This window comes from Micromesistius poutassou (assembly GCF_964030765.1).
Source record: "Micromesistius poutassou genome assembly, chromosome: 17".
NCBI classification, from domain to species: domain Eukaryota; kingdom Metazoa; phylum Chordata; class Actinopteri; order Gadiformes; family Gadidae; genus Micromesistius; species Micromesistius poutassou.
Genome location: NC_140287.1, coordinates 8,286,459 through 8,306,407, shown reverse-complemented (window position 1 = coordinate 8,306,407; position 19,949 = coordinate 8,286,459). Strand labels below are relative to the sequence as shown.

At 48.2% G+C, this 19,949-nt stretch overlaps 1 protein-coding gene across 1 annotated transcript in view; it reads right to left on the bottom strand.

Annotated features, from left to right (window-relative positions):
- dnajc17 (DnaJ (Hsp40) homolog, subfamily C, member 17) overlaps positions 1-18,829 on the bottom strand; it is a 32,287-nt gene extending 13,458 nt beyond the window's left edge. The window contains exons 1-10 of the mRNA XM_084482363.1: positions 18,670-18,829; positions 13,479-13,548; positions 11,287-11,345; positions 11,091-11,178; positions 10,619-10,695; positions 9,754-9,874; positions 8,091-8,140; positions 6,439-6,516; positions 4,488-4,568; positions 3,650-3,772 (exon numbers count right to left, since the gene is read on the bottom strand). Coding sequence (XP_084338489.1) covers positions 3,650-3,772; positions 4,488-4,568; positions 6,439-6,516; positions 8,091-8,140; positions 9,754-9,874; positions 10,619-10,695; positions 11,091-11,178; positions 11,287-11,345; positions 13,479-13,548; positions 18,670-18,750 — 828 coding nt within the window. The 5' untranslated portion in view covers positions 18,751-18,829. The remainder of the gene's footprint in view (positions 1-3,649; positions 3,773-4,487; positions 4,569-6,438; positions 6,517-8,090; positions 8,141-9,753; positions 9,875-10,618; positions 10,696-11,090; positions 11,179-11,286; positions 11,346-13,478; positions 13,549-18,669) is intronic.
- Positions 18,830-19,949: the final 1,120 nt, after the last annotated feature.

The following is a 19,949-nucleotide window of genomic DNA, read 5'->3' as shown; positions in this document are numbered from 1 at the left end:
TATGCCATTTCTACATAAAAATGAATATGAAGGATTGTCGTTAAATCAATATAAATATTTTAAATGCAAAAAAATTCATTAATTCAGACTATGTATTACATGGATGGAATTATGTATCATTAAATTAACTTCTTATTCTTCTGTAAATGTTAAACCTATCATGGCCAGTCTATATGTGCTGAACCTATTTACCCCAGAGGTAAATCTTTGGCCCCATGGCCACGATAATCACCACATGATTCAACAAGACACCCCTTTTGGTCATGAAGAATGAGAATGTGATGAAAGTGATGAAGAATAAGGGCACAAATAATCTACATTTAATGTTGTTGTTGGTATTTTAGACTGTGGAGCATCCCAGTTGAAAATCACATCTGGCATTCACTTTTGCCCAAACGTGCAATCATTGATAACCTTATCCTCCTGTGAATACATCTGGCAGCACGGCTTAATGCTCAACTATGCAGCAAAGCGTTAAGAGTATTCACACACGCTCTTTTAATGAATCCAATAATATATCTATTGTCAGGACATATTATTTAACTAGGTTTCTCCCTCATTTTATAATGTGTTTAAGAGGCCCAGCCAAAACAACGCTGGCCTTCCTTTCACACGATATGCGTGATGAAACATATCATAAGACCTCGAGAGGAACCGCAAACCGCAAAAAAACATTTTTCCATTTCATAATCACAACATGCATTCGACATCCCACGACTGAACCCGAACGTGTGAGAGAGCTTTTGCCAAACGACAGCGTTGTGATTCACCTTACACCCCATTTTTAGTTTAGAGAGATACAAATCTTGGCTTTACTCTGCCAAAAAAACAGCGTAACTGTCCCGCACACATGACTTATCCCCTCATCCTTCCGTGTTCAACTCTCAACGGGGGCAAAGGGAGACTATGTGGGAGCCCACCACTTTTTCATCAGCACCGTCAACAGGTCCAGCAGAGGCTGATAGGTTGCCGCACATAGATCACCGACATCAGACGAGCGTTTCAGTATTCGGGCTAGCGTTTGGACGTGCCCACGTGAGCTCCCTTTTATTTTAGGACTCCTGAGCTGATCCACATGCTGGGGGAAACCATTCCAGTGGAGCTGATCCGCTACATCTGGTTTGTGTCGTGACACGGATGTGATGACTCTGCCTCTGGGTGGAAGGAGCAGGGCTGCCAGTGGCAGACTTAAAACAGTAGTTTACAGCGCAGGCTGCCGCTACGTGACCCCGGTAGTGCGTGCCGCACTCGGTGATTCACGACGGCAACACACGTTTTCACAATCGCAACGGGCGGAAATGCACAATGGTTTGAGCAGCCGACGCTGTATCTAAAAAGACTATAAAAATCAAACACGATACTGTATATTAAGACACCTTCTGATGCGTTATCAGTATTAAACCACTCATACGAGCCATACATAAACCAGAACGCCACCTAAGCACCGTGAGCATAAAGCTAGATGCATTCATACCGAATACATAATAGATACACCGGAAAAGATACAAAGAAAAAAATACGATCCATATTTTGTGGCGACAGAACAAAGGAGTACGAGAAGACGCATGACTAGAGAGCAGTCTGGTGAAGCTCAAGCCTCACACGCACCTCCAGACTCGGAGGGAGCGGCTCGGTGAATCCAAATACCTAGAAAGAGGAAATCTGTTCCAAATCCTATCCGTACGAGCCGCCTTCCCAGAGAGTTAGCCTAAAATAAAGTGGATCCCCGGTGTTAACCTGGGGGGGGGGCCCTTCCATGTCTACTCATGAGTGCTGCGGACGTCTCCCCAGCCTCGCTGCTATGAGTGATGTCCGAGGTGCTGGCGCGGGGAGGGGGCCCCCCCCCCAATCAATTATGGAAGGCTGCAGAAGATATGGGGCTGAGATCATGTGTCGGGTGTGTGTGCGTGCCTGCATGTGCGTGCGTGTGTGTGTGTGTCTTTGGGCTCCCCGCGGTGAGGCCCTGACCCCCTCAGCGCTGGGGCTGGATGGATAAGGATACGAAGGCTGGGTCCTCTCCCTCAGCGCCTGCTATGTGATTGCAGCTGGCGAGGTTGGGGGGGGGGGGGCGGGCGGAGGGTGAGTGGGTGCAGGTTCGGCCAGAGAATAGATGAGGTTGCGCCGCTCTCGGTTACAGCCTTCCTAGGGATGAGACCCCCTTTCCCTCAAGAGTCGTCATTCCCGGTTCTCCCCTGAGCTGAGACCAGGTGTAGATTATTATTATTATTATCACTTATATCCACACTGGATCTGGTATTATGTCATGCGGAGGCCTCCTGAGCGGGTGCATTCATGTACTTGGCTAATGTGAAAATTAGCCTGCCGAAGTCAAAGTCGTGTTTTCATTCCCGAAACCCGGCGAGCAAGAGACGCAGCCCAAGACCGGGATGAAGCAATCCGCATCAGATATCTGAAAATCTAACTCTCTTACTATAATAACATTAAAAGAGATTAGCAGGACAGGTCTCAGCATGCGGCCTGGGAGGCCCTTGAGGTCGGCCCCGACAGAGGGTGTCCAAGAAAGGGACACCTCCCACCGCTGGGTGAGGGTCCGGGTATTGGGGGGGATGGGGGGGGGGGTTCACCAGCAGTTCTCACATAAGTCAGGGGAGGGGAGTCAGCAGGAGTGTAGAGCCTTGAGTGGGAGAAGGGGCTGTAGACCTGATCGAGAAAGAAATGACCTTGCGCTAACTTCAGTAGAACTGCAGCTTTGTGTATTCTTGATGAATGCGGCTGAAATTAGGTTATTTTCCCTATCCGTGGACCAAAAAAAAAAAAAGTGGACGTATATGTGGTGCTGGCGTGTATACATAATACAAGGCATGGAATATAAATAATACATCCAGATGCCAGTGAGCCTACTGAAATTTTCCCAAATTGCGGCAGGCAGCAAATCCTCAGCACGGCCTTCCCCTCCCAGACGGTACCCCGACATATGGTTCTCTGATGCGTGCAGTTTTACACTCAGCGTCCAAACCACTTAGACTACTGCAGACACGTGACGCACAAATCCCCGCGCGGCAACGCAATCGAGAACAGACGCAGGCGTCAAATGTGCAATCGCCGTGGATAATTGTTTTGAACTGAAAAACCCAAACTGTTTATTGGTCAATACTCGGCATATACGCGCTCCGAGGGGGGGGGGAGGGGGGGGGGGGGCGAGGAATCCGGCAGGCTCTGGATGGAGTGCGGCTATTTCCGAACCGCCTCTCGTGCCAGGCGGCCATTTAAGCACACCGCTAGGGTTGCGCTGAGGGAGACCCGGTATGGCTCGGGTCTCAGGGGTCAGGCCTGTTAATGAGTTGTGGGCCGCCGGGCCGCTGGCCAGCAGGAGACGGCCAATTCTAGGCTGCTCCAAGGCAAACAAACCAAGGCCCCCGTTTAACCAAACACATTGTTCTGGGGTCGGACAAGCGGAGCACAAGCAACCGAATCACTGGGGCAATATTTGCGCCGGCCGATACAGAAATCAAACCTCGGGAGGTTTACGTGCTTTGCTTTGTGGGATGGTTGTTTTGGAGATTGGTATTTGTGTTGGACAAAGCTTGTACTTCTACGATTTTGTAACGCGTGACCGTGATAGCGTGCCGTACGGGAAGAGGTCCCGAGCGGCTCTTCGTTAGCGGGCGGCGGCGCCTTGTGGCCTTACCTGCGGCGAGGAGAACTGAGAGTCAGGTAGAGACGCCGGGGCGACATACTCTGGCTCTCCTTCAAGCCACGAGATCTTCAGGGGGTTTTCGTTCAGGCCCCTCTCGTTCTTCAGCGCCAGTTCCTAAAAAGAAAAATAATATAATTAAATACAACCACAAATAAAATAACCCCAAATAAAGTCAGAAAATGACATTTTTCCATGTGGTTGCTTGAAAAACTATTGTTGCCCTCCCCCAACCATGTATTTGGTTACATAAAGCATGTATAAATAATAAGAATGCACGAATGGGGGTGTTGAACTCATACTGCCCCCCCCGCCTCCCTCCTGCCTGCCTCCCCCCCCAACACAGCTCTGGTTCCCCCCCCCCGATTTGTGCCGCTGGAGACCACAGGCCCTGGATTGGGATCGGCATGGAATGGCAGACGTGTTTTCTACAAGGGAACCACATGACGCGGTGGGGGGAGAACCACAACTCAAACAGCAAACAATCACAACAATGGGCCCCCGAGAAAGCCAGACAGATCAATGAGGCGGCTGGAGCTCTTCCTGCCTTCCCTTCTTCTGCTGGTTCCTATCAGCGCGCCGAGATCCCTTCAGGAGAGGATCCGCGACGGCTCGGCCTTACTTTGGTTTGGTAGACTGGTCCTCGGGGGGGGACCCTTCAAGTGCTAATCAAACTCAGGGGACGGCCGTCCGCCACGTCAGCGCCCGGCACGGGGTAAACAAGTGCGGGTCTATGCAAATGTGTGCGTCGCGTTCGACGAAAAAGATTGATATTACGGGGTAAACAGAGCGCAGGGGGAATGACTGAAGGGGGAAAGACTTAGGTACTTACAGCTGCTCGGACAGTTGCAAATTCAACCACAGCACTTCCTTTCTTCTTGCTTGACACGAGCACATTCAAAACATCCCCGTACTGGAGGTAAGGGAGGGACAGAACATTCAAATTAGGGTTTTGTATTTCAGCACAAACCGTGACCTTGGGAAATGCAAAACAAATGGCGGGCCGACCGAGTAGAGCGACGTCGAACACAAGTAGGGTGAAAAGTAAATGGGAAAAGGCCGGGCACAATGCTTCAGGTGAACAAAACAAGCATTCGAATGAGACACAACGTGTGGAATAGAGGGCAAATCAAACGGGCAAATAGAAGTAACATGGACAAGATGAAGGCCACTGGAAGGTCTCAACAATGGACGAGTCGGGGGAGTTCAGAGTGGTGGAGCCGGACGGGCTCACATCAGGTCACAGGTAGGTCTGGGCTGTGGAGGAAACCATTAATAAAGCAGAGGAGGCGCAGCAGCTAAGACAAGGTCACCCAGTATTGACCTCGGAGTCCGAGGGAGGCAGAGCGCGTAGGGGAGGACGTGAGGAGGGGAGTGAGCGAGGGCATGGAGGCTAAAGCGCGGGGGAGGGAGGGGTTCAAAATGTATTCCCGCCCATTAGTCACATGTAAAGCAAAGCCTCTTTGGAGACTATACTGTATATACCGTCTCTGTAGTCGCGGGCCCCTATGTCGCCTGAAATGCGGACACTAGGTAGTTAAGCTGTCTCCTTGGCCGGTAGTGTTGTTTTGAAAGCAATGAGAAGAGAAGGGGCGGCCTTGGAGAATCACTTTTCTGGGAAATCAAGCACTCTGGGACAGGTCAGGAATGCTAATGGGCGCAGAGGACACTATGAGTGGGCCAACACTGACAAAAGGAGAGTCTCCAATGGGACGCCGTTTCATATAATTTAAATACCCTGTCTTCTCATCCCTCGGGAGGAAGCGGACGAGAGGCCAAGGTATATAAATGCACAAATGAACGCACACCTACACACGATTCCCACGCCGCGGTGACTATTTCTCCACCCGCCATCACGCCACTTCCCGGACTGTGTGAAACCGCATTCAGGGGGTTTTGGTGGTAATTTCACACTGTTCATTTTCAATGCGTTATGCAACTGCATAAACACTTTTTTTGTTCTCACAGCGGGGTCACTGCTCTTACTGTAACTGCCTTAATACCCCGACGCACAAGAGCGGGACACAAGCCCGAAGCGCAGCCGCCGTCGCTCCACGTTAAATCAATGAGCGCTTCCACGCCGCGGGGGGCAGAGCTGAGCGCAGGGGTGCGATTCTTCCCGGGTGTGGGCTCCAATTATTCAGGCTCTGCTGGCGTTTAGGTGCGTTGGATCAAGTATGCCTTCAGACTCAAGAACGTTCTGCTTCAGTCTGCCCTCTACCCTGGAGCTGGTCTGTGTTCAGGCCTTTATATACACTGCCCTTCTTTGACTGGGTGTTCAAATAAAATATCAAATATATACGTAAAGGAGAATTTTCTAATTTGTTTGATTACCCCCGGAGACTACGCCCTATCCTCCTGTTTCGAGGATCATCCCTTATGCCACACAGCCCCAGAGAAGAGACCCCTGCGGTGTGAGACAGGGGAGGGTGCTTGTCGGTTGCATGTGTAGAGCTCATTTCATAGCTGCTCCCCTGGTACCGCTAAAACCTGCCCGGTAACGGGGGCACTTACAATGGCGTGCGCGGCTTTAAAAGGGCACTGCAACATCGCCCTGGGCACTTTCACTGCAACAAAACTTAATGGGCCTCGTTTAAGGGTCGGGGGGGAAGGGAGGCATAAAACCCATCGGGTGTGCTGATGTCATGCAGGCAAACGTGGAGGAAGTCGTTGTACAGTAGGTCGAGTTTGTTCCTCAGCGCCTAGCCGGGAACAGAGAAACATACATATCACTGTTGCCGACTGCATTCAATAACACAGAGAAAGATATGGTGAGTCCTCACCTTGTGCAGCAGTCTGGAAAGATCGTCCTGAGAGTAGCCTCCGCTGGTGTCATTGTCTTTCTTGCACTTCCACTTCAACTGAGGAGACGGGAGGAGAGATTAAAGTGGTGCAGAACAGGGGTGGGGATCTTATGGGAATCTCACGATTCATTTGATTTTTGTTTCTCTTGGTCACGAGTCGATATAAACTAATCATTTAAAAAAGGTGGAAAAAAAGGTGGAGTCGCAAAGTATGGCATGAAAGCAGAATATGTTGGTATGAGATTGTAAATAAAACAGATTGCAATCGTGTAAACATACAAAGTTGTTGTGAATCGAATCAAAAAAGATAAGAATCACGATTCTGACGTGAATGGTTTTTTTCCTCCACCCCTAGTGCAGAGCCTAAGCATTGTTACCCTTACTACAGCTGATCTAGGTCAACATGGAGATTTTCCATGCAACAACCAACAAAGTGACCTTCTCATGAAGACCAGATAATCTGCTTGATTTATGGTTAAGGCATAGCTCCATATCAGAGATCACTAAATAAACATGGTTCAACAGCCTTTGCTAAATGATTGTAAACTTGGGAACCCATACACTTTTCAAGCATCTTTCAAATTTTTTTCTCTCCACAATAAAAAGTAACAGGGTCAAGCCCTTATTACAATAACTGTCAGCAGCAGTATTATAAATGGCAGGGGCCAAGAACTCGTTTAGCTGCAGCATTCTGCTCAGTGTCAAAGTAAGAGGAATACTGGGAAATGCCCTGTCAACATGGACTATTTTACCACCGGTTGGCCAAACATGCACGGTGTTCTTTTCGAGATCCTCCACAGTTACCCGATGATAACCTTGCTGCCCATAACTCTTCCAACAGGGTGTTAAAGGGTTTCAGTCATGTCAAGCTTTAATCTAAAGCCTCACTCTGCTTACGATTTGCTAAAATCCTAAAAAAAAGTCTAAACTTTGTGGACGAGGTGCTAGGAACAGCTGGCCTTCGCAAAATATTGAATGCACAGGGCTGAATATCCCAATAAAATGGGATTTGCTGGATGAGGTATTCGTGAATAAAAGGCCCACATGAAAATCATCGTCTGATTGTTCCACGCAATCTCGTATTTTTCAGATTTTTTTTTTCAAAACTGAACCTCTAAAAGTCAGCAGCAAATCAGCATGGGCACCGAGTTATGGGGGTACACTGCCGAGCTAGATTGCTATTAGATCGGAGAAGCAGATAACATATCTAAACAGATTAGCTAGGTTCACCATGGTTTAATATTTGGTGCTGGGCGGTTTCCAGGAAGTAATATAGTCAGCCCTCTCTTTGCGTAGTTACGAGCCCCTTGACGACAGGGCTACACCGGAGGAAAGGGTGTAAGAGCTGCCTCCTTGCTCGGCGGTGAAACAACGTATGTGGTCTCCGAAATAAAAAGCATTACAAAACGCCTGAAGCGGCGGTGCAAAATCACCTCTTTTACAAGATATCTAAGAGAAGAGCTTATTTTTCATGAGACCATGGCCTGCTAAACAACAACATGCACGCACGCACACAAACAGAGTGTTCTCTTCTCCCTCCCTCTGCGTGTCTCAGAATCGGAGGTACACACTGACCCCCTGCTCCCGGTCATAGCCCTGCTCTTGCCAAGCTCATCCTAGAAAACACTTACTTTCAACTTGGGGGTCACGTTGCTCTTGGAACATCTCCCCAGCCCCGGTTCTGAGAGAAAGAGAACACACCAAAAAGAGGGGAAGGGGGGGGAGGTTGAGGTTGAGGGGGGGGGGGGTTAGTCTTAGGGGGGAATAGGGGAAAGACAAAGAGAGATTTGTTCAGGCAACAAATGCTGCACTTGTTCCCACATGTGGTGGGAGATGGGTTGTTTTGTCACAGCGGTTCCCGTTGGGGATGGTGCCCTTGTATCAGTCGAAACACGCTCGGACAACCGTGCTAAAGTGGAAAGGCATTGGCAGAAGGTTCTGCCCTCAGACTGCTTGGTCGCGGCACGCTCGTGTGCAGACCCAGTGTAGACCTCGCTGAAAGGCACCGGAGAAGTGGCTTCAGGGGGGGCGGGGGAGGGGGGGGGGGGGAAATGGAATTTATTTTTTTCTCCTGAAAGTGTAACATTATTTGCAGTTAACTTGATTGAAAATGTGATATAGCCCCGTCATGTAATTACAGTAATGTAATATGACATTTTCAGGCGGTTCATTTCTCTTCAAAACTGATAAGGCCAGTAGAGAAGGGCAGAGATGGAGTGATGAAGATGGATGTGTTTAGGATCAGTCACTGTTAATGTCATTAACTGTGACATTAATTACTGATAAGCGTCAGTTTAATGTAATTTACTGTTAAATTAATTATTAATGTCTTCCACTGATAAATGACAGTTAAATGTCTATCACTGATAAATGTATACAGAGCCTGAGCAAGAACTGAAAGGACCAGACACCAAGACACAATGACCTTGCCTGGGTTCACCTGTGAGTGACACCAAAAATTCTGGGATGCGAACCCATATACACCCTGCCAAACCAAATGCCTTTGCAGATTAAAAATGTGAATCAAAGTTGTGAGAGTGGGTGTGGATGATGGCTGGTTTAAGCAGCCTCACCTGGCCCGAGTCAGACTGATTGGACTCTGAGGCTGCACACTAGACTGGGTCTGGGACCCCAGCCCATTATGCCGGCGATTTGAATTCGCCCTGCAGAAGGGTCTGGAGAGGAGCAATACATTTCTTTCTGCTTCCGATACACTTTGCGGGAGCCAATCACCAAGCTGGCTTTTCCCCCTTGCGCACTATTGGCTGGTTTAACACAATGACGACAGGGAAGCGACCGCAAGCAGCCAATTGCGTACAGAGTCATTTGAACTAGGCCTGTTGATCACGCCTCGTGCTGAGGAAAATGACAGCAGCCTCCCCAGACCAACGTGCAATCTACGATTGAGCTTGGTCTGGCAATAGCCAGGCTATCTGCACACCTGTTCCACATTGAGAAATCAATGTGCAACAGGTTAAACCAGACATCATCACACACAGTCAGAAAGATCTCCTGCATGGCAACATGGAGCACCGGCCCATGTATCATAATCTACCAACTTCCACAAAACACCCCCACCACCCCCCTGAGCCCAGGATAAGTCACCGAGGTGGCGTGTAGCATGGGCATTGTTGCAAACGCCTCCAGGCGACCCCAGTGCTGAGCACTAGTAGCCAGCAGACTGCTGTTAGGGCAGTGATAAGACGGGAATAAAGCAGATAAAAGCAGACCTAACTGGATTGGACATGGCCGGTCGGACCGTTAATCCCTGCAGTTGGCGGTAACGGAGGCTACCTGGGTGCGTGTAGACGGCTCCTCTGTGCGCCTGCTCCTCCCTCTCCCGCTGGATCTGCTCCCGGATCAGTCGCTGCTCCTCCTGAAGCTGCCTGGAGCCTTCCTCTCTCAGACGGGCGATCTGAAGGGACACAGAGACACAAATACATCTCACACACGCACTCGCACATTTATTATGTTGTATGGAAAATGGTGTGGATGGTGGAAAAGTGCCACGCAGACGCTGATGATGCTCTGACTAAACAATCCTGAAACTCTTAAACTGCTCCTCTGTTCCTGGGGCAGCGTTTCCACACCGGCTACACTGGAGGATGAGCATGGGTTCGAGTGGTGGTGCTCAACTAACCCTTGGCAACAACACCTTGTAAAAACAGCGTAAAGCAGCACAGTGCCACCTACTGGTTACCCCGCCATTCCTCAGTGATTCCTTAATGCACACGGCCCCATAATTAAACGCAATAAAGCCTGTGGAGCTGCCAGGACTCACCTCTGGGTGCTGCACGCAATGCTTTATATATTTACTTATCGCTGGCTGAACAAAGCACATCGAGTCACGCAACAGCACCTAATAGGCTCTGGTCATTATGACAGGGCCGATATAAAGAATTTAATAAAACAACCCAGGAATGGGCCTTTGTTCCCGGCCCAAGTTCGTGCTGGATCTCAAGTCAATTTGACCGGAGCATTTGACAAATAGTGTAACAGACGCACCTGGGTGTGCTTTATTATATCTTGGGAGTGCGGTGGGGCTACCTTGCTCCCCGGACACATGTCCTGTATTACGCGGATGTGCTCGGTCTTCCCCAGACCACGGACCACGGTAACGACGGCCCTAATGAGATCCTGATACGACGACGTCACGTACCTCCTCTTCCAGGGATCTCGTGTTCCCCGCTTCCTCCTGGGTCTGGGTTTCGGCCTGACCCTCCCTGGCCTCCAAGTCTGTGATAGCCACACACGCACACACACATCAGACATATGGCTTCAGTGGTGTTCCAGAGAGCATTAGCTTCAGGTGTCCTTATGTCTGTTCTGTTGTGCAGCAGACATCAGAGCGGAGGGCTCGGGTCACGGCTCGCTGAGTGTGTCTATGTGTACGCAGGTACTGGTTCATCTCCTTGGCCCTTCCAAAACGAAGGAATGAAGTTCTGTTATCCATGTGTGACACTGCTGGTTGTAACCATTTTCACACTGCATACTGGTAGCATTTCAAGATCTCAAATGAATATTCATCATTAAAGCCATCTACTCTACATCTACAATTTATTTATCAGATTACACTCGTTTCCCAGTTATTCCTTAATGACTTTTTGTGTGAAAGTTACTGATAAACTCACCAAACTTGAATTTCTTCCTCTTGCCATCGAGTTTTCTGGTCCGTTCCGCTGCTTGTATCTTGGCCGCGCAGATCTTGTCATAGGCAGCCTGGAAGGACAACGCACACCCACAGGGGATGAGCACGCTCTGACGTTAGACTTACAGTCACGTATGCGTGCATCGACAGGCTCTCCTCCGTGACGTCACCGCACTTACCCTGGCCGCCGCGTCCGTCAGCACCTCGAGAGCCTGGGAGAGTTGGTGGAAGAGGTCCGCTAAAAAAAGAGATTAAATTGAAAGAAAATCGATGAATCAACCAAGCAATGACTACCCCCCCCCCCCCTCCAAAAAAAATTGTCGTTTGTGTGTTAATAGTTTATCGAAGCGAGCTCAGGGGCATACAGGCTTTTATTACATGGAAAGGAAAATGGTACTTCAGGGAGACATCGTCAGCGATGAGGAACAAACAAAGCGGTTGACGTCTGAGTGCCCCGCTGAAAAGCAGTCTTGTCAGTTTGATACCCGACCTGAGGCGCTGCAGGCCAGACAGGCCCAGAGCCCTGTGCGCAAGCAGGGGAACGGGGGGTGTGACCGGAAGTGAGCAGGAGCATGTGCTCGCGTCGCGGTACCCTTTCCGTGCCAGAGCTGCCTTTCAGGTGTGGTATAAAAAACGAGACATTTCCTGCATTTAAAAAACAAAAAAGGTGCCTGGAGTCTGGGGAAAAGGAGTTTCCTCCAATGACACGGCTCTGCCTTTCCCACACAAACCCAGGGCCTCTCCCCATCTATCTCCCATTAGAGTGCCCCGAGGGCCTACTGCTGCAATCACTCCCGACCATGCAGGGCTCTGTTTCTACACACGCACACGCACACACACACGCACTCTGGATGAGACAGGCCCCCCTCCTGCCCTCATAGGAACCACCATGTTACTGCACGATGCTAGCAGGGCTTAATCACTCACTTATGGGAGGGAGGCCTAACGAACAGATACTGTTACTCCCTGCGGAGGCCGGCAGTGCACACAAACAGGAGGCTCTGGAGACCGGCTGCCAGCTGAGGGGGTCCAGTTACTTAAACACATATTATGGGCTGGAACGCGATCCAACCGGGGGTGATTTGCCGTGCCCACTGGGTAGCTCCCAGTGTCACAACATGTACGGTACGAGTGGGCCGGGGGGGGGGGGGTGCTGCAGAACACACGGTGAGGGAGGGGGGTGTGTTGTGGTGCGTGAGGAGGTTGGGAACCATAACCCCAGTCTAACCTCTGGTTTGCATATAATAACACCCCATACAACCGCCACATTATTGCACTACACGAGCAGTAGCTCACACACACACACAGACAGACAATCACGCAACGGACTCAAAGTCCCAAAGCCTGCTCGGCTCTCGTGCAAGTCTGAGTATTTTAGAGTTCTAGTGAGGCCCTCCAAAACCACTTCTTTACAATTTCTGGGAAACAAACCTCCTGCTTTTCTATTATTCCCCTCAACCTCGACAACCATTATCCCCCCCTGTCCCCCCAATCATTTCCTCGTTCTTTTTTTTACATAATCAGGAATTGTCTGAGCCATCCAGCAACCGCAGAGACCTCAGTTAAAAACATGCCTCACGACCAGACCTTTTGTCCAAGGTAACCCCCCCCCCACCCCCCCCCCCCCCTCAACAAAGAAAGAACCTTCTAGTCCTTCTACCAAGATGCGTCATTTAAACGTCCTGGTATAATTGTTGACATGTTGGCTGGCAGCAGGCAGCTTCGGAGGGGACTCCCGGAGCCAGGGGAGGAAAGGTATGGAGTCGGGACGGCCTGCTGGTGTCCGTTCTGATCCCGTTTGACTAGGGAGATATTGGTGTTCGGAGATGTGAGGAGACCAGGGATGAGCGTAGCTAATTAGGAGTCTGACACGTTCCGTCGTGTCCTAATCAGCTAGGTTCATGAACCCTGGTAGGATCTGAGCGTGCGGACAGGCTTTTTGTGTTTGGGAACCCTAGGTTTTTGGTTAGGTTAAGCATGGAGTCAGATAGGGGTTTCGGGTGGAGCTCAGCCATGGATAATTGAAGTGATGATATGGTAATTATAAACATGAATAAGCAGAGGGGGGGGGGGGGGGGGGGGGAGGGCCTAAATTCAGCCTACACCCCCTCTCAGCTGTCATGTCGTCCACGTATGGGACAATTCAAAAAATCATTCTTTGTCATGCAAAGCACATTCAAAAATCGATAATGGTGAGTTTAGTGGGTTTGTGATAGAGCTCTCATTTTGTTTTTGGCAACAAGTGGTTGAGGACAGACACTGCCATTCCATTGTCCCTCTACCTTGAAGATCGTCCTTTACGCCCGGTATCAAGGCTATGAAAGCAGACTGTGGATACATGTTGTGGGGAACACTTCCATCGCCGATTTACCTGCTTTCGGGTTGTCCGGGTTCTTGTCGGGATGGCATGTCAAAGCTTTCTGTCGATACGCTTTCTTTATCTGTCAGACAGAAGAAAACAGCAGCAGTCAGTTTGTGCGGAGGCAGGAAACGCTGACTGACAAGTCAAGACGCAGGTGTCCATCTCCCAGGGCTGGAGCCTAAAGCAGCGAGTCTCAGAAATCCCTGGCCTCCATCCCTGATTATTCTTCATCATGTTGTCCTTGGCTAAGAAAATAACAATGTCAAATTGATGGACCCATATGAAAAATGGGAAAAAAAGGTTTGATATGCAAAAACCGAAGGCAAAATGTGGTCCGCATTTAGCCGTGGCGTTTGGTTTGAATCGACACCTGAGCCTGCGTGCCCTGGTTTGCGTCTCCTGGACACGTCACTAATGGAATATAACCACTGTGGCGCACCGTCTTGCACAATCACACCAGCCACAGACATTTCCACAAGATTTATGAGGGCCATTTTGGGCTGGCTGGCTAGATTGCACCTTGAGTATGCAGCAAAAAGAAAAACCATGATTCAGTCCTAATTCCAATTTAGGAAAACCAAAATAGCCCAAACCCCGAAGGTTATAATAACACACATTTAAACGTTGCGCCACTGTCCGTCACACGTCTGGAAGGTGGCCATTAATATCTTAGGCTTGGGGCCAAAATCTTTTTTGCGGGGTGGGGGGGGGGGGAGGAACACTGGCACACCAAGTTGGAATTGGAGAACATTTTTGGACCATTGTAATGTCATGCAAAGTTTGAGTCAGAGCTGATTATGCTTATTCTACCCTTCTTTATTTTTTTTCACAGTGTGAAATGTTCACCATTCTTGGGCTCGGAGAACAGTAAATGACAAGGTGGTTTTCATTAGATATCTTCTCCTCTTAAGGAGAGAGAACATGGACGTAGAAGCCCGGGATTGGGGGGGGGGGGGCTTTGCTCAGCACAACTAGGGTACACCGACCCATGTGCACATACACACACTACACACAAATGGCCTTTACACTCTCACGCACACTTACCACATCCCTCTCTGGCCGTGCCAGCGTTCTGCGTGCTTCCACAAACCCCCATCCCCTAACTACTCACGCGTCCCCCTAGCCCACCGAGGCCCCCCCCGATGTACCCCCCTCAGCTCAGCATAAATCAATCAATCTCCCGCCAGTAAATACTTGGGCCCCCGCTCCTCTGCTGATATATATGGGAAACATTTGCTTCAAATGCTGTAGTCCTGGGGATAAGACAGAGTGTGCAGTGTGTCTTTTTGTGTAGCCTTTTGTGTGTATCCCTGTGAGAGAGATTCAATCTCTGCAGTGCATTCCAAAAAACAAAGGAGACTGTACGCGGTAGCATGTCTAAGACTTCCACGGTCAGCGACGCAAATACATCTCCAGACAATGTCTATGTACTCTCCATTGTCAAATGTCCACTGTGTAAATACTTTGATCAATAAGCCTTTGGACGTTTAATAACAGTGTCTTTGGTCCTTAATGTGATAGCCCATCTTCTTCTCTTGTTTAACTTAAGTGAAGTCTTACACAAGCTGCTCATAAACACATACACATATATAAATAAATGTATTAATAATGGAGATGGATGGTGCCATTACATATCCAACAGTCCTGCTGATTGCTTCACCGTGTGCTGAAATACTGGGTATTACAGCTGAATTGAGTAAAAAAAGAAATATACTGACCATTCAGTTCGGCAATTAGTTTAATTTGATAATAGGGACATTTTTGCTCAATTGATATTTTAGCACAAGCAAACAAATCTTTCAGGAAATATATGACAACCTATCTATTTTAGCCCTTGGTCTCCCTCCTCTACTCCCCATTTCTATCTCTGTACCGCGGCTCTGGTCTTCAGTCAGCCAGCCAATCATGGTTCCTGCCTCTGTTCCTCGACAGCTTTGAGTGACGCAAAGGTACTGCTGGCCAGTTGGAGAGCACCTTACATCACGCCGTTCAGCCCTCACTTAATCTGCACCGATGCCATCCATCTGTCTGGGCAGCACATGGCGGAGTCAACAAAAGCCCTGGCATCAGACCCGTTCCTGCCGAGAGCCGCCACACAAAAGCATACCTTTGATTGACGCCGTTTGGCCGTGGACGGGGTAGGTTGAAACAAAATACTATAGTTCTTTTTTTGCGGCCTTCGTCTTTTTTTTTTTTTAACCATCTGTCTACGACTAGTAATAGCTAAATAAGTACCGCCGCTACAGTGTAGTTTACTTTAATAAGACATGATAGCTCCCATCAACGCCATGCCACGCAAGCTCCCTATTGATGCTGGAACTCTCTGGGTCTACCAAAGTGTCCCAGGCGGGCTGGTTTTGTTCAGGGGGTTAGTGGATAATAGGAGCTCTCAGATCAAATGGCCTCTCCCTACAGGCCACCCGATCACAGCCAATAATAACCGTGGCACTTATCTTCGCTTAGCCCACCCTGACCCTCTACAATTGCCTCTTGAATCAATTATCAGAGTACCCATTTGAAGACACGACCATCAGCACTCAACCCCAGCCGGCACGGCGAACGAGGCCAGCCTTATGACAAGAGGAAATCTCGCCCCGGCACTGACTTTGAAAGAGGAGGAGCCGAGAAATCAAGGAGATAATTACTGCGGCCAAAACGTGGAGCAGACCAAACAGTAGCCTAATGGCTGGTGCCCGGTGAGAACAGGCCCTCCCCACGCCGCCCCACTGCCTCATCGGCGAGGCCACAGTCGTAGCTGCGTGCCCACATGTTGTCTGCATTACGCCAGCCCTTGGTTCCTATTACAGCTGACAAACTGGGCCCGGTGTAGCCGAAGTGTGCCCCCCTCCCCACCCTGTGTGGCTAATTAGCTGCCAGCACGGCCATGGGCCCATCCTTCCTAATTATAGTCTCCAGCTTTTTTACATGGCATAATCAGCTTGAGGAAAACAAAACCATGCACAACAGGGTAGGGCCAGGGTAGAGCCAGCAGGGAGGGAGGAGGACAAGTCAGAGGAAGAGCAAAGGTGAGGACGTTATCGGGTGGATTGAGGGGGTCACACTGATCATCACATACACATACTCTAGTCATTGAGATACATACAGACAGTACAATAATGAATGGTAGTGTAATGGTGGAGCTGAAATGACGCACACACACACACACGTACACCCCTCAAAAGGTGGATTTTCGTATCCAATGAGATAGTCAGACTCACTTTCCATATGGAGAGTGTGACTCCCTGCCATTCAGAAGTGCACCCATTAAAAGCATTACATGACAAACATAACATCATCTATACTGCATCGCTTCTATTTCAAGAAATCCACTAAACCACATGAAATACGGTTAGCATTTTTTGGAATGGTTTAACACAGAAACTGTGGTAGGAAAAAAAAGCCCCACTCTAGCTATTAGGCTAATTACTTAAGCTCTGCCGATAAGTATAGGCATGACTCTCTAGATGGCTGTTGGACTCGGATCAAGAAAGGCCCCCATTAGCAACACAATGATAGCACACCCAAATCACTGCGGTTCACTCCATGTATCCAATTATTATTGCTTTTTTTAGGTTCCACAGTTTCCATCCAGAATGTTCCACCGGGCCGTTCCCCTGTCCGTCAAGACACCGAGTGACGGAGGATAAGGTGAATAGCGTAGTGACAACAGGCGAGACACGTTAAATGGAACCAGGGGGAGCAGCAGTAGGTGAATCCGCTGCATCAGGGCAACGTTTTACAAGCTGCGGCTGAGCCCACATAAGCGGCCCCTTCCTCCCTCCGTGTGATCAGCAACTTGCCTGATGGCGGCGGTGCACCAACAGGGCCAGACCACCGGGGCTAACAAACTCATCTGATGACATCTGTCTTCATATATTTAATTGCTTTGGGGCACTTCCAGTCACTACTGTACTAAATACATACAAGAAAACATGCTTATCTCGCCCCAACATCAGGGGACCTCACAGAACTCCTTGTACATTTGGGAGACCCGTTTGTGCCAAAGCCACAACCGCTAACTTCCTTTAATCCACTGGGACGGGTATGACTTTGAAACCCAATTAGGAAATTAACTTCTTCCTCTCGTTTTGGCAGTAATTCTAATTTCCCTCATGGCTTGAGGATTCTGGGGAGCGGAGTAGTCTAAGGTGGTGGTGAACTGAACAAATGGCCATTTTGTGCTATTAACTGGTGTTTGTACTAGTTCATGCAGGAATACATAACAGTTGATTTCTTAGGGCTTGCAATCCCTTATCATGTACCAGCTCTGAGTTATCTGTGCCTATTTGTCTCAAAGCTGTCATACTTGTCTATGTAATATGTGGTGCCGTATATTTTCCACTTGAGGGATTATGAAGATTTAGATTGTGGTCAACTCTGTGGATGACTGGGCTGGGACGATGACACAAAGAAGTGCATATCATCTTTACACAGTAATGTTGTAATCTGTACCTACAGACACGCCAAAGCCATATTCCAAATACATGTCACAATTAATGATTGGAGTTTTATGTATTCGTCAGCATACTGCCACTGCTTTTTGTCTTGATTGTTTGCATGAGCTGGGGCATTCAAGTTTTCTGCACACATGGCAGATGTGCACACAAGGCAAATGTTAGACCGTATCATACACATACAAAACAAGCATTGCTACAACTGTGGCAGTCGTGTATGTATTGCTCTTTTTTCCTTTTGCCATCCTTAATTGAACGACAAGCCGCTCATCTGTATTGCTTGACTGAATTCATCCTCCTGGGTGAGCGAAACGTTTGTGTTCCTGTTTTAGGGAGGGACAAGTACTCCACCTGGTGGACATTTACTGAATAACATGTAAAATAGCATTCGAGGCTCTACTCCCACCAAGCAATTAATTTGGCCCAATACTCCATATACTTTTTAAACCGTTGTGACTATGTCCAATAATAACGTAGTAATAATAATAATAATATAAAGCTCCACTCGTCAGGTCAGTTTGTGAGCTAGTACATGCACAGCTAGCCAGCGTAGCCAGGCATGTAACGTAAGTAATGTTAGACACATAGAGAGCCACCGGTTAACAGACCTCTCGTATAAGCCCTCAGATCCACGATCACACTATTATTAAGGTTCATACGAGAGCTTATATTTATTTTCCCATTTTAGAAATATACGTATTAAATATCAAGAACGTTTGCATGAATGACCCCGGGAGTAAACACACCTCTTTTGGTGTGGCAGTGCCGTCAATGCCGAGCAGACCATACAGGTCCATCTGCAGGAGATCCTTTGCTTTGCCGGACATTTTATTTCTAATATGGACACAGTTTTGGTATTTTTAATAATAGAACCGCAACCCCACCGGTTAGCTAACTCAAGACAGCCTCTGTTATTATCCGGCAACGTGAGTATGACGCCTGAGTTCAACTTCTTTCAACCAGGAAGTACATCACAATGGCTTGTGGGAAATGTAGCTTTATATCGCTTCATTCGTGCTGCTACACCGCCCCCTGTTGGTTGATTCCGACGAACGTCTAATTAAACATGGCATTTGTATAAATATTATAACTCATTATTCCCGTATTCAATTATATATAGAGAAAATGAACCGCTGCCGATGTAGGCCTACTGGACACACTTTATAATTATGGTTATGGTTCATTATTATTGTTATAATTAAGACGTTTTCTGAGGTGCCGTTTTCGCAGCACCTCACCTAAATTGACTTGGGTAAACGTTGAAAGAGGTCGGAGGGTTAGACGGAACTGCCAAAGTGTTGATTGTAATCATGGATCCCCGAGCACAAATAACGTTTCCGGATACAGAGGAGGGAGGCCTGGGGGAAAATTACTTAGCCTACATAAACTTGGTAACTGGTTTCTGTTGAGCCTCGCACATAGGGTCTTGCAGTCTCAGTGGAATTGATTGGCCGGCAGCATCTAGCCTATTAGACCTGGAAGAGAAGGATACAGTAAAGTTGACATGACCTCTCCCTCGGCCAATATCCCAGACAGATGTCATTAATGTATAATATAATATGTTGATTTTGTAATTCATGTAGAAACGTATTGTTTGGTTGAAGCCTAACGTACGTAACATAACCCATTGTTTATGCAATCGCATAAACGTGGGCTAAATTCCTTAATTTCGCCTGAATTAACACTGGCATACGATACAACCATAGTCAATCTTTATAGAATATAGCAATATAGAATAGCCTACATCATTGTTTTTGTAGACGTGCAATAAGTAGACGATCAATAAGTAACCTAATTATTTGTATGTTAATTGCATAGACGCAATATAACCCTAACTCATATTACGTAATGGCCTACTGTTTTGAGATGTATTGTGTCCGTGCGATATCTCAAACTATCAGCGCATTGATTGGACTTTAAAGCAATTAGGCTACGCTTGTTTTGGCCAAGTAATAATTAGGATGGTAGACCTATAGGTATGACCTTCATCGCTAACAAACAAATACCCTATATAACGACAAATAGC